We start from the raw sequence: 14689 nt of genomic DNA, 5'->3' as shown, positions 1-14689 counted from the left end.
AGATTGAAAAACTCCAGGGGCGCCTGGGTGGCTCAGTTGGTTGAGTTTCCACCTCTTGATTTTGCCTCAGGTCACAATCTTATGGTTCATGGGACTGAGCTGGCATAGGGCTCCAGGCAGACAGCACAGAGCCTGCTTGGGATTCTCTTTCCCCCCCTCTCTCTGCCCTTCCCCTACTCACGCGTGCATGCTCTCTCCCTCTCTCTCTCGATATAAATAAATAATGAAAACATTAAAAATTTTTAAAAAGAAAAAAACCTCCAGTGTATGCCTAATAGAAGACTCAGGCAGATAAATAGTTAAAATGGGGGTGGAGAGAAATATTAGAAGATTTGACTGCTGAAAAATGTTCAGAATTGATGGAAGACATGTCCTCAGATGGGAAAAAGTACATCAGGGAATAATAAAGGATAAATGGGAGGTCAGGGAATGGAAATCTGCATCCAGATAATTCGACTTAAATTGTAGGTAACTGATGAAAGTGAAAGTCTATCTACATTAAAAAATGACAAGTTACCTTAATATAAAAACAATCAAATTGACAGCAATAACAGACACTGTAAAGCAATGAAGTGATATCTTTAAAGCTGAGGGAAAATAACTGCCAATCTTGGAATTAAGATCCAATTACACTCTTATTTAAAAGTGAAGCAGAAACATTTCTCTAAAATTAAATAAAAACATTTAAAATTATGAGTTTACCAGAATAGATTCCTACAAAAATATCTCCTGAAGGATTTATCTCAGGAAAACGGGAAATGAACCCAGATTGAAACTGGGGGCTACAAGTACTAATGGCAAACAAACAAGTCAATACATTTTGGTAGAATTCTGAAACGTATTTCCTACTAACACATAATGATAGCAGTAGCTTTGTATTTTTAAAAACTCTCAAAAATAAATGAGAGAACAAAAAAAGGGAATTCTGCTGGACACTGGTGTGCCTGGTTTTTCTTCAGGAATAATGCTGAGCAACTGTAGACTTTGTAGGTAAGTATTTGGAGATAAATGTATTTAAGAAAATAAGGATTGCCTTAGTCAGCTTGGGATGCTGTAACAGACTACCATAGACCGTGTGGCTTATAAACAATGGAAATGTATTCCTCAATAGTTCTGGAGGCCAGAAGTCTAACATCAAGGTGCCAGCATGGTCAGGGTCTGAGAAGAGCTGTCCTCTGGCTTGCACTGTGTCCTCACTGTGTCCTCATTGTGTCGTCACATGGTGGAAAGAGCTAAAAGACACGAATCCCATTCATGAGAGCGTCACCCTCATGACCTCATTACCTCTCAAATGCCCCATATTCAACACCATCACATTTGGATTAGGGTTTCCATATACAAATTTCAGAGTACACAAACATTCAGTCCCTTGCAAGGATACATCAAGAAACAAACTTCAAAAGTCCCAAACTGAGAAGGAACAGAAAGAGTGGCCCTTACATTAGGGAACAACTCACTGTAAGCTGTGCCATAGGTAGACAAGAAACTGAGAATGCAGAATTATTTTCACGAAGATCAAATTGGTTTAACAAAGATCTGTCTGGAGACTAAAACATTTTAGAAGAATACCGTTTCAGAATGAGAAAGGAATCTCAATCAACTGACAGTTCACTTATTTTTAACTAACATTTATTGAACACCTGTACTGTGACAAGCACTGTGCTAGATGATAGGGTTACAGACCCGTAAAATATATATATATCTCTGCTCTTGAGTTTATTTTGGAATTCAAACAGGTAAACAGATTATCTCAATATAATGTGGTAGACGCAGAGATGGAAGTATTCACAGATGGCAAAGAGGGGGGCATTGTGCCTCACGTGAGGCAATTAGAAAAAACGTCCTGCGATAAATAGCATCTGAGCTGTTTTGAAAGGCAACGAGAAATTTTCCAGGTGGTAAAAGCAGAAAGGGCATCAGCAAGGAAAGAGAAGGACACAAGCAACCGAGTGGGTGCAGAGAACTAGGAGCTTTTCAGCACTGCATGAGCATGAGTAAAAAGCAGTGGGGAAATTAGGTTGGAGAGAAACGCTAGGTCAGCAGGCAGGCAGCTCCCCACCGAGGGCCTTGCTGATGAGCTTGGACTTTGTTTTCTAGATAGTGTTGACTTGGCCCATTGCACAGAGATGAACATTTTATTATTAGATATATATTATTTAACGTTTACCCAGAATGGACCATCGGTTTAAAATAGGAAGCTTGAGGAAGAGTGAAGTTGCAATACAACCCAAAAGGGAGCACGGTGATGATAATTATGAAGATGTGATTTAAGATCGTCCTTATCACGTATGTAAGTTGCATTCTTTTAGTTAAAATTCTTATAATGAGATGTCTCTACTACAACAAAAAACAATCTTGTAGAAGATGATATACAGGGCAATTACATATAATCTGGGATTTCAGTTTTAAGGAAAGAATTATATCCATACTTACAATATGTGACTTGTGGCTATATATGTGTAAATGCTGCTTTAACACGTCCCATCTTAATATTTAGACATCAAATGTAAAATTTAAGTAATAAACCTAAGTGATATTATGTTCACGTCAATTAAAATAACAGGGACTGGATTTATCCTTCCACCTCAGACAACCAAACACCTGAGCAAAACATATGAAACTGATTTTCAGGACAGTCATCAAGTGATGAGGGATGGTGATTCTGAAAACATGGGCAGCACATGAGGGGAACCCTCTCGTTGCCTTAGCTTATGATTGTGAGAGAAGTTTGGACTGCAGTGCAGACAGAGGTAATCCAGGCATCTCTCAGCAGATTCCTTGAGTAGAGGGGCAGATGAGAGTTTGGGGGAGACCAAGGCAGCTAGAGAACATTTCATCACAACAGAATGTACATCCTTTTCGAGAATATACATTATATTTATCCAAATAGACCATAATCTGAGACATAGGATGTCTCAGCAAATTTAAAATAATCCAAGTTATGGGGCGCCTGGGTGGCTCGGTTGGTTCAGTGTCTGATTTCAGCTCAGGTCATGATTTCATGGTTCGTGACTTCAAGCCCCACATCAGGCTCCGTGCTAACAGTTCAGAGACTAGAGCCTGCTTCACATTCTGTGTCTCCCTCTCTCTCTGCCCCTTCCCTGCTCATGCTCTGTCTCTGTCTCTGTCTCTCTCTCTCAAAAATAAATAAAGATTAAAAACATTTTAAATAATTCAAGTTATAAAAAGTATCTTCTCTGACCAATGGAGTTATACTAGAAATCACTAAGAAAAAAATCTGAAAAATTCAAAGATATTTAGAATCTAAGCAAAACAATTATGATTAACCAATATGTTAAAGAAGAAATCAAAAAGGAAGTTAGGCAGTATTTGAGTTGAATGAAAATGAAAAAAAACATATTATGATTTACAGGATGCCACTAAAGCAATACATAAAGGAAATTTTATAGAAAAAATATCTGTATTAGGAAAGAATACAAGTCTCAAAACAATATATTCAGTTTCTACCTTAAACTAGAAAATTATAAAGTAAATCAAATGAGGAAGTTAAGATTAGATCAAATCAACAAAAACAAAAAACAGAAAAATTATAGAGAAACATCAATGAACCCAAAATCCAGTTTTTGAGATCATCAAAATTAATCAAACTCTAGTCAGACTGATCAGGAATATAAGAGAGAAGACACAAACAACCAATATCAGAAGCTAATGTGGGGTCATCACTACAGATTCTAGATATTAAAAGGATAACAAATGGGGTAACTGAGTGGTTCAGTCAGTTGAGCACCCAACTCTTGATTTTGGCTCAGGTCATGATCCCAGAGTTCTAGGATAGAGGCCTGCACTGGGCTCCATGCTGAGTGTGGAAACTGCTTAGGATCCTCTCTCTCTCTCTCTCTCTCTCTCTCTCTCTCTCTCTTTCTCTCTCCTTCCCCCCCCCCACTCTGTCTCTAAAATAAAAAAAGATAATAAAGAAATATTACAAACAACTCTGCTTATATAGTCGATAACCTAGATGAAATGGATCAATTCCTTGAAGGATATAAACTAAGAATACTCACTAAAGAACAGATAGATTGAGTTGGACATACTGAATATCCATGTGTCTATTTAAAAAAGTGAATTTATCATTAAAAACTTGCCCAGCGAAGAAAACTTCAGGCCCCAATGGTTTCACTGGTGAACTCTACTACATATTCAAGGGAAAAATAATACCAATTCTACACCAACTGCTAGCAACAACACGGAAGAATATCAAAATAATTATAATGAGTGAAAGAAGTCACACAAAAAAAGATACATAGTTTATGATTCCATTTACATAAAACTCTAGAAAATGAAAACTAATCTATAGTGACAGAACACAGAATAGTGGTTGCCTGGAGACTGTAGTCAGGAAGGGACAGAAGGTAGGGATCACCAATAAATCACAGAAACCTTCTTGAATGGTAGACCTGTTCATTATCTTAATCATGTTGACATTTTCACATGTGTACATGCACTTCAGAGCTTATCAGAACATATCCTTTAAATATCTGTGATTTACTGCATATCAGATTTATATCAGTAAACCTACTTTTAAAAAGAAAGAAGAAAAAAAAAAAACCAAGACTGGGAGTAATAAGAGGCAACTTAAGGAAACTCCAAACAACATACTATGATAGCAATGTTATATGTTCCTAGAGTCATAATACACAGTAAAATTAAATCCACATTTTATGATATATTTGATTACTGAGTCGTATGCAGTAAAACATATTTCGTCTACATTTCTGTCTTTCATGTATACCTATTCCTGGTAAATTAAATGCCCTCCATAGTTTGGAAATGGGAAGAAGTCAAAACAATATAAATAATGATAGATAAATAATTGTATTGAATTGTATTTTACAATCCAATTTTTAATAGAACATGAATAAAATAACCTTTTAAAACTTAAAAACACATTAATTACATACCTTGCAAAGATGACAAAATGGTTTTTAAAAATTCTTACATCGATTAAGATTATATAATACAGTAGAAAATGTATAAGAGTTGAAAACCTTCAAAGAAAACTTTAGCTGATACAAAGTCATTAGAGACTTTTGAGAAAAAAAAAAAAATCAGAACCTGATTTACATCCACACAGTCCTATACGTGCTTTAATGATTTTATTTTCACTGTAGGGATTAAAACTTCAATAAAATGAGGGTCTGGAATTTTGCCATTGTTTTCTTCAAGCACGCTGTTCAGTGTAAAGACATGATTTTATTCATAGTGGGAGGCAGTTTATTTGTGCAACGTGCAATCAGCATGCCTTCTGAAGTAGTGTCAGTAAGTATCCTGAAGGAATTAGAACATGAACGGAATTGCACAATCGACTTAATTTGCGTTGGGGCATTCTGAGCCAGCCGCGATCTTCAGAAGTATCCAATAGGTAAGGAAATAAACTGCAATCTTAAAAAAAGTTTAAATTAAAAATAAAGCCAGGTTGTCGTGTTGACCTTTTATTCCCTTGGTTTCGTTCAAATTATTTAATTGGGCACTTAATTGTAAAAGTTCAACATTTATCTCTTTTTTTCAATACATTGTGCTTGAGTGAATATGAAGATCAGTAAGACTCGGTTTTATTCTCAAATAACTTAAAAGTAGTGAGAATAAATACACACAGTAAGGGAACTGCAAAGGCAAAAGCGGAAAGAGCTCAAGAAAAGTTAAAAACTCAGTGCTTCATCAGCACAGAAGAGGGGATAGTGGCTTCCAAGTTAGCAAATCAGTGATGGCTGCGAGGAAAAGCAGGTCTTAAGACATGCATAGAATTATAGGGTAGGGTGAAAGCAACTGTAAGCAGAGAAAAGAGAATGGGGAGAGGCACAGAGACCGAAAAGTGGGAAAATGTAAATAGTATGTTAGTATTTGGTTGGTAACAGAAAATAGGAGGGAGTTGAAGCTGGTTGTGGCCCTATCAACCAGCTTGCTTGCTCTCTGTCTCAATCTCTCTTTTACTTTCTCCCTTCTTTCTTCTTTCTTTCTTTCCTTTTTTTCTTTCCTTTTCTTTCTTTCTTTCTTTCTAGCTTTCTTTCTTTCTTTCTTTCTCTCTCTCTCTTTCTTTCTTTTTTTCTCTTTTTTTTTTCAAAGCAGGAACAACCTACTGGTGGAATAGGGTGTTAAGATTACTAACAGTATTGCATATAAAAAAGATTGGAAATTAGACTGAAGGACAAGGAAATTAGAATGCCTTTTCAGTGGTTCCACCTGGAGTTATTAAAAGCCCAAACTAGAAAATGACAAGGAAGAAAATGGAGGCTAAGCCAGGCTAGAGAAGAAATTTGAAGGTAAAATCAAAAGAACGTAGAGACCACCTAGACGCAATGGGCAAAGAGGAGGGAAAAGTCAAGTACGACTGAACCGTGGAATCAGAGTGTCAGCGAGGATGGTAACAAGATTCTTTAAAATGAAAGACATGGGAAATATGTACACTTGGGAGAAAACAAACAAAAAAAAAAAAAAAAAAAAAAAAAACATGACCTCCATTGTGGATATATTTAACTTGGAATAGTAGAGCACATCCAAGCAGATTTGTCCACTTGAACTTGAGCTCGATTACACAGTAAGTAGCACTGATGCTAATTTAGTTGACTTGGATCAGGAATGACTGTTTTAGATGATCAAAGGAGAGATAAGAGAGGCAATGAGAGGAGAGGGAAGTAAGACCATTCCAGAATGACTTAATTTGGGGGGTAGAAGAAAGAAAACAAGACGGGTAGGCCGGAGAGAAAGGAGGCCTCTAGGAGAGGGCAAGAAAGGTGAGATTCAGCTGTAGTGACACATGCTCCCCTGTTAGGCAGCTGAACCCTCTGGAGGGACAGGAGGAACTGGGAGAGTAGAACAAGAAGTTTCTCACTCAAAAGCCCAAGTACGCAGGCCACTGGGATCTTAAGCTTCCCATGTGCCAGGATCTGACACCCTACCCTCCAGCCGCAAAGCTGGTATTTATAAAGCACAAACATAAAACATGGTGGTCAAATACATGAAACAGTGTCTACAATGACTTTAAGCAAAATCCACTGAAGAAACAACAGGTATGCAGGACCCATAGGCTTGTACGTGCACAGGTTCCAACTGACTTTTTTTTAACTACAACTCCAGCTGCTATCCTCATAACCTCATTCTCTGTCTATGGTGGAAACCAGTCCTAAATTCCTACTGGACTTTGACCCAAGGTGGCACAAACGTGAGGCTTTGTCTCTAATTTCCAATTCATTATAATAGTATGCAGAATGGGCCCTCTTGGGACTGCATGCGGTACAGACTTCACCTTTGACTTTGACCTTACCTGGTTAAACTCTCACTGTGTTTCTGACCCAGACTAACACAGGCACAAAAGTCCAGAGTTCTTCCTGCTTCCACTCCTTTTGCCTCTGATTCTACAAGGTTTGATGAGCTGTAGACACACTCTCACTAATTTATAACTACGCTGGGTACCTCTCCTTCCCTCAGATTCAGTAGGTAGCTCTTCTGCATACCCCAGTTTGCAGTTCTACTCAGAAACAAACACTGTAGAAAAGTCTGAAGATGTAGAGAACAGAGAAGCTCTGAGCTGACCCGGCCTCTGAGAGTCTCCATGGAGGCTGTGGATGGAAACCACAGAGCCTGGAGTGAATACTGAGAGGTGAAGAAATGAGGGCAGAAAGGGCACACTGGGTTTTTAAGAACTTCAACGGAAGTAATATATGTAAGTCTAATATTCATCGTATCAGAAAGACGGAATAAAAATAATCACAAAATATTTGGACCATCACATTCATATTGCCACCAGCAAAAACAAACAAAATAACCATTCAAAATAAAAGTTGTTTACTTTAAACATGTGGCTTGTGTTAATTCAGCCATATAACTCAACAGAGTTATAGCCCCAGAACTTGTAATTAATCAGCCTGGACCTATCCCTGGAGGATTGTTAGTACAGCTTCAAAACACCTAGTTGGATACTTTTTATGACAACATATGCGTATGTTCTTTGTTGGGATGAAAGTGAGAAATATTAGTAATATTTCTATCCAATCTTTCACATTCCACATATTATATCAAATTATACAAATCTGTCTTAGATACAGGTTTTAGTCATTTTATCTCACATTAAGTAGTATAATCAGTTTGTAAATTATTTAATCCCTTGAATTAAATAAGCTGTGACCTGGAAATGTCAAGGAAATGTTAAAGTCCATTAAACTACTTTTAAATAATCACTTTTGATGGAGGCAATATTAGTTTGCTCATCTGAGAAGCACTGGCAACAACATTACTAGTTTCAAAGTACACATTTGATTATGTTTTTAGGTAACAATAAAGTACAAATTCTATAGGAGTTTATAAATTTAAATCTTTTTAAGGTAACTTCTACTTCCTTAGTAATGTTACTGAGTCAACTTTAGAGGGAACTATTTCTTCTCCAAAACTAAACAAACTAAAAATTGGGTGTTTAAAAAAAAAAAAAAAAAAGATTTCACTGTTAGAGATGATTCTTAAGCCATGTCAAATCTGAATAAATTATTTAAAAAGTGCTTAGATGAGGTTTATTTTAAAGGGAGAATTGATGGCAGACCCGACCAAGATGAACGTGATACTTCTATCCTCATGAAGCAGGACTTTGGGCTGAGATATTATATTTAAAGCTATGCAACGGATATTTATGTAGTGTCCTAACCTATGCCAAGTGTCGCCCTGCATTCTGGGGATGACTGACAAGCCTCCTCCCCTCTGGCTCTCGAAGTCTTTCTCTGGTTCTGACTCAGAGGGTTTTATGGCCAAGCTGCCACATCAGGTTTCCGGTTCAACTCAGTTAAATCATACACACATTTATTAAACATGCATTGTGCCAGGCCTGAGAGAATGCAAGATAGACCAGACAAGGCCTTTAGAAATTTGTCACTGCATTTTATTTACACTTTTTTGTCCCCTTGTCTTTTCAGACAGAGTGGTGTCATAGCTGGACATCACAACAAATATTACCATGGCAATAGAAGATCAGAAATTTGGGTTTTGTAGTCTTTGACTTCAATCACCTTATAGCTAAGCTCTGCACCCATCCACTCCCCCTTTAAAAATGTTCCTCACTACCATCAAGAGTTCCCCAAATTAGGCATTCTCCATCATCTTAGACCACCACTTATTTCTTGCTATGACTCTTAATCCAGCATAAAGTCCATGCAGACGATTGTTGAATTATTCCTCACAAAGCATCATTTTAATATAGAAAAATATCTATGTTTTCCCTCATAGTTTCAATCCCTTAATATAGTTTAAACCCCTTGGTCTGTCCCTCTCATTCTGCTGCATATTCATTCTGGGTGCCTTATGTGCCAGTCCATTCATACACAGACTGTCTATACCAGCCATCCGGATGGCTTTCTGGGACCTAAACGTTCCTGTTGGCTGCACTGACCATCTCGCTAACCTGTGCCTTCTGATTTGGGCATTGGCTGTTAGAGGAGTGAGGACAGACCAGCTCTAGTTGGAAATGATCTTCCTCTCCTCTGCCTCATAGAGCCCTCATTTTAGGAATCTCACGATGTCTCTAATCTAACCCCAAGCCAACATATGACTCCTTCCATGATTTCTAACAAGTACCTCCTGACCAGTGTGGCATCACCATATGCTTCTTAGTTACTTCTGTATGAATCTTAAGGGCTTTTTTTGTGCTCCCCGATTACATAACCCTGGAGAGAAGATACCATGTTTCACAACTCCTTGTCCTCCCAGACCTACCGGTGACTTGGGCATGAGCAGTGCTCATTGAACAGTTCAGAAACGAACATAAAGAACAAGCTTCCCCCTAGGGAAGCATCTGTCACAGGAGCTGACCTTTCAAATTTGTTAATTGACTTTAGTTGTTGGGGTCCACAGAGGTCACCTGGGGAAATCCCAAAACTCAGTGTGAGCCCTGGTTTGTTTCCTCCTCTCCTGGTCTTTTTACTTCTGCCTTTCTCTGTGGAGCTGTGACGACTGGACATGGGGCCAGAGGGAAGCTTTCCACTCTCTGGTGAGGAATTTCTTTCCTGATCTCTGAAGGTGGAGGAACATATGCATGTTTTCATTTAACCAGCTCTCCCTCGTGAACCTCTGGTAACCAAGAACCCACTTAATTTAATCCTCAGTAAGATATGTATCTTCTATTTTATGTTGCTTTCATAATACCCATCACAATTGGGCTTTTCTAATAGTCCCGTTTTCAAATTTTCACATAGGCTGATGTGGTGATCTTTTTTGAGAAGTCTACAAAATTTAGATATGCACTTAGGGCACTAAGGATACATTAACTCGGGCATTATGAAATACATCTCATTCTGTTTTGGAAAGAGGTTTAATGATATTTCATCATCACTAAGAATCTACAAGATGGCATAATTTTTGTTAGTTTAAGAGGTTGTCTGTTCATTTGACTTGGTTTGTGCTGTTGGAAGTGAAACAAAATTTTGTTGACCATAAACACTCAATTATTTCCCTTTCTCATACTGTCCATTAAAGTTCCAAAGAATTTAGTGTTAAAAAGTATAAGCTTGAACATTTCTAATAACTATGAATACTTAAAATTCATGCTTCCTTTTCTCTCTTTTAAGTTATCCATGACCTACCAAAGGCTTATATTTAGTACAAATTTTTGACTTGGTGTCACTACATATCTTTCTCATAGCGTCTAACAATGAAAGCGTCTTTACAATGCCAGTTGGTTTTCAAATTGGTTAGATTGGTTCATACTTTCTATTTATCATTAGCTATTTGATAAGGAGAGCTGCAACTTGTGACATTTGCTACGGCAACGATTTTTCCTGAAGATGGAATTTAAAAAAGATATCTTCTTTTTTTTTTTTTAACATTTATTGTTGAGAGACAGAGACAGACAGAGCATGAGCAGGGGAGGGGCAGAAAGAGAGGGAGACACAGAATCCTAAGCAGGCTCCAGACTCTGAGCTGTCAGCACAGAGCCCAACGCGGGGCTTGAACCCACGAACCATGAGATCATGACCTGAGCCCAAGTCAGACGCTCAACCGACTGAGCCACCCAGGCACCCCTAAAAAGACAACTTCTATTAGAAACCATAAATTAAATCAAAGTTTGAAATGCTTAACTAACAAAATCCCTCACTCATTACGGAGACACTGGAGTTTTTAAAAAATCTGATGAAGTCATGTAAGTTTGTTGCTGGAGGGAAAAATAAAGCAGAGAAGGAAGGACAGAGTGCATTGGGAGCAATTTTAATTAGATGGTTCTTCATTTAAATAAGAAAAACACTGAATGTCAGAATAGAAAAATGACATGCCCAATGTCACAAAAAAAATTAGTGTCAGAATGAACCATGTAACAGAGATGCCATTCTTCCTGATACAGGGAAACAGAGCAAATGATAATAAGTTCACCTAATGTCAAGACTGACAATTCAGCTCTCTGGCATAACTTGTATTAATGACTCAAAGTCACATTTACTTCTGAATTTGGTCAGAGCTGGACATAGATGCCTCTGCTTTCTCAGTTGTAACATCTCATTTTTTGCACTTTGCCAACAGCAGATCAGATTAGAAAGGGAGGGAGAACCAGGCTTTAATCCAACCCAGACGGGATGGAAATCAAGCTAGGTCCCTAACCTATGAGCTCATTTAATCAACAAGTGGTAATGCTCAGTACTAGCCAGCATGCTAGGCAAAAGCCAGACGTGTCCCCATTATGACACATAATTTTAGGGAATAAAAGAGGTAGGCTGGTGATTGGTATTTGCAAGGCTCTGCAGACCTTTTCTCTCATTTCCAGATCTAGCACCACAGTAGAGTTGGTTGCAACTATTGGCTGTGTAACTGCAAGTTGTGGTAAAATAATATGTAAAACTTAGTATAAATGCCCCCAGCACATTTCAAACGACAATTACACTGGAGCCTTGACAGACTTCGATCTCTAGGCCCCATGCTGGGTGGTACCTTATCTTTTAATGACGACTAAGCCTGGTAGCTATGATTGGATTTTCAGTTAAACTTGGAGGGCCGACTTGATTTATAACAAACTTCACCTTCTGTCACATAATGCTACAGTAAAATCTAATGGTTTGATGTTTAATCCTCAATACATAGTTTCTGGCAAAGCCTAGATTTTGTGTACCTATTTGCCTTTGCTCTTCTATTTTCACAAATATACATGTTCAGTTTTATTGACATAATTCAACTCAGATGTTTTCTGGAAAAATTAACATGTTAGAAATAACATTATCATCTCAAAAAGAAATGGGAAGTGCTGGAGAGGAGAGAGTTAGCATCTTATCAGTAAGCACCTTATCTCTCTCATGTGACACACCCATCATAGGACCAGGCCCTGTACTGTGCTTTATGGTATCTCGTTTGATCATTTTATTTTTTTCCTTAACAATCTCATCTCTCCCAGGATATAAACTCGTTAAAGTCAAAGATTTTCCCCCAAACTCCTTAAGAGTTATAAGCCTTCAACATGCATTAATTATAACCATCATTGACTAGGGTTTTTTTTAATATATTCAATAATTCTTTTGCAACCCTTTCATAACCTCTTATTTAATCACTGTCATTCATTCATTAAATAAGCATTTTTGAGTGTCTGCTACCTATGATCCAGGAATCACTTTAGGTACTAAGGAGTCAACAGCGTATCAAATAGAAAAAGACAAAGCTCTACCGTCATGGAACTTACATCTATCCGGAAGACATAAAAATAAACATAATTTTTAAAAAGTAAAATATGTAATATTTTAAATGAACAACAATTTTAAGAAAAATAAAGCAGGAAAGGAAAATATGGAGGGCTTTGTTTGTTTGTTTGTTTGTTTTGTTTGCTTGTTTTGGTTTTTGGTTTTAGCAGGAAAATGGGTGTTGTGATTTTAAAACAGTTGGCCAAAGAAGCTGACATGAGAAAATGACATTTAGGTACACACTTAAAGGAGATGAGGGAGAAAACCATACAAAAACCTGGGGGAAGTGCTTTCAAGCAGCAGAAATAGCAAGTGCAAAGGCCCCGAGGTAGGAACAGCACAGGGGTATTCCAGGGAGTGGAGAGGAGACTAGTATGTGAACAAGGAGGTGGTAAAGTTAGAAATGTAATAAGAGCCTGATCTTATAGGACCTCGTAGGCCTTGTACCTTTAGTAAATGTTGAAATGACCTGACCTACATTGGTATTTAGCAGGAGAGCGATCTTGTTAAAATCACTTGTGTATGTAATATAGTACCTGAAATTTAAGTTAATAAAATGAATGGGTTATCTGCCAGGTAGTTGGAAGCCTTACGAGCAAAGATAGAACTGGGGACTAGGGAATCAGGAACATGGGAATGAGTGCGGAAGAGGAGTTATATTAGTAACGTGAACTACATATTGATATAGTTTTAACTTTTTAAAACCATTTTACATCTGATGGCATCTGATTAAAGGCCTTTACTTGTCCTACTGAGGCAGATACAAAATAGGGAATCACCATTAAGCATTAAGGTCAAAGTTCTCTTTCTGTCTCTCTATCTCTGTCTCTGTCTGTCATTACTGGGGCCAGACATGACCATAACTGGACAGCCTTTGAGCTATGCCTCTTCCTTAAGGCAGCTGCAACCCTTCTAAGAGCCAGGGTGGCCTATGAAGGAAGTGAGGAGGGGCGGGTAGAGAGGGGGGTTCACGGATGGAAACCAGAAGTGCAGCTGGGCAGCTGAGTCAGGGAAACCAGGGGCTCTGGGAAGGGGACGGATCAAGACAGGCATGGGGTTCCCAGCGAGGATAGAGAAGCAGTGAGCAGGCCAGCCCCACTCCCGCCCTGGCAGAGCCTGCTGCAGGGAAGCAGCCCGGGGAGGAGGGGTCAGGCCAAGAGGTTAGGCCAGGGGCGGGATGGGCAGGCAAAGGTCCCTTACTCTTTAGATTTATCCGATCCGTGCGCCGAATTGATACGATGCACTTCTCTCTTTTTGGCTTGTTTGGAGGCCATGGCAGAGGCGGACTCAGGCCCCAGGACCCTGCGCGGACTGAGCTCGGAGCGAGCAGCCGGCCTCTGCCGGCCGGGCTCCGCGTCTGCTGTTGCCAGGAGACGGCGGCCAAGCGTCTGCTGCCGGGCGGGGGCAGATCCCAGGCTCCTCCACAGCGACTCTGCGGCCGCGGGTGGGGCCGCTGAGGCGGTGAGTTCAGGTCTCCAAATCCAGGTGGGAACCTAGCAGTTGGGTGTCCGGGGAGGAACTCGGAGGGACTGGATTTGACGCTAGGATTGATGGGCAGCTCTGAAAAATTGCAGCCGTATCAGGTCCTTTCTACCTGGCTGTACTCTTCAGAGCCATGCACACTATTCTCTCTTGGATTTTCAGTTGTTTGAAGATGGATTATTATGCGATGTCGCCTCTCTCCAGGTCTTCTCCCCGCTGAACAAGTTCTTTCAATTATAACTAAGGAGACATTATGGACGAACTGAATTTGTTAATGGCTTGAAAAGGGCGGGTCCAGAAATGAATACAGGGCAGTGCGGGGGAGATCCCTGCAAGGAAGGCAAGATCAGGGCACCCTAGTCGCTCAAGTTTAGCTAATAATGAATGAAGTCTGTGACGAAAAAGTCCAGTGTCCCTGTTGTTCGTGTGAAAGAAAACATTCAAGTCATAGAATCCAGTGGCCCTTGATACACTCACTTGAGAAGGCGCTGGAGACAGAAGAAACAGATCCAAGAAAAACAAGACCTATTAAGACTCAAGCCTAATGCTCAGCCAGT

At 39.2% G+C, this 14689-nt stretch overlaps 1 protein-coding gene and 1 non-coding gene across 3 annotated transcripts in view; both read right to left on the bottom strand.

The window, feature by feature from the left end:
* Window positions 1–13971, bottom strand: part of ADGB (androglobin) — a 161608-nt gene extending 147637 nt beyond the window's left edge. For both annotated transcript variants that reach the window (XM_043592553.1, XM_043592554.1), the window contains exon 1: window positions 13851–13971. In XM_043592553.1, coding sequence (XP_043448488.1) covers window positions 13851–13924 — 74 coding nt within the window. In that variant the 5' untranslated portion in view covers window positions 13925–13971. The remainder of the gene's footprint in view (window positions 1–13850) is intronic.
* Window positions 10927–11011, bottom strand: TRNAP-UGG. Its single transcript has one exon. It is a non-coding gene; the product is annotated as a tRNA-Pro (tRNA).
* Window positions 13972–14689: the final 718 nt, after the last annotated feature.

Source organism: Prionailurus bengalensis, chromosome B2 (assembly GCF_016509475.1).
Source record: "Prionailurus bengalensis isolate Pbe53 chromosome B2, Fcat_Pben_1.1_paternal_pri, whole genome shotgun sequence".
NCBI classification, from domain to species: Eukaryota; Metazoa; Chordata; class Mammalia; order Carnivora; family Felidae; genus Prionailurus; species Prionailurus bengalensis.
The sequence above is the reverse complement of the archived record's forward strand: the minus strand, read 5'-3'. Positions and strand labels throughout refer to the sequence as shown.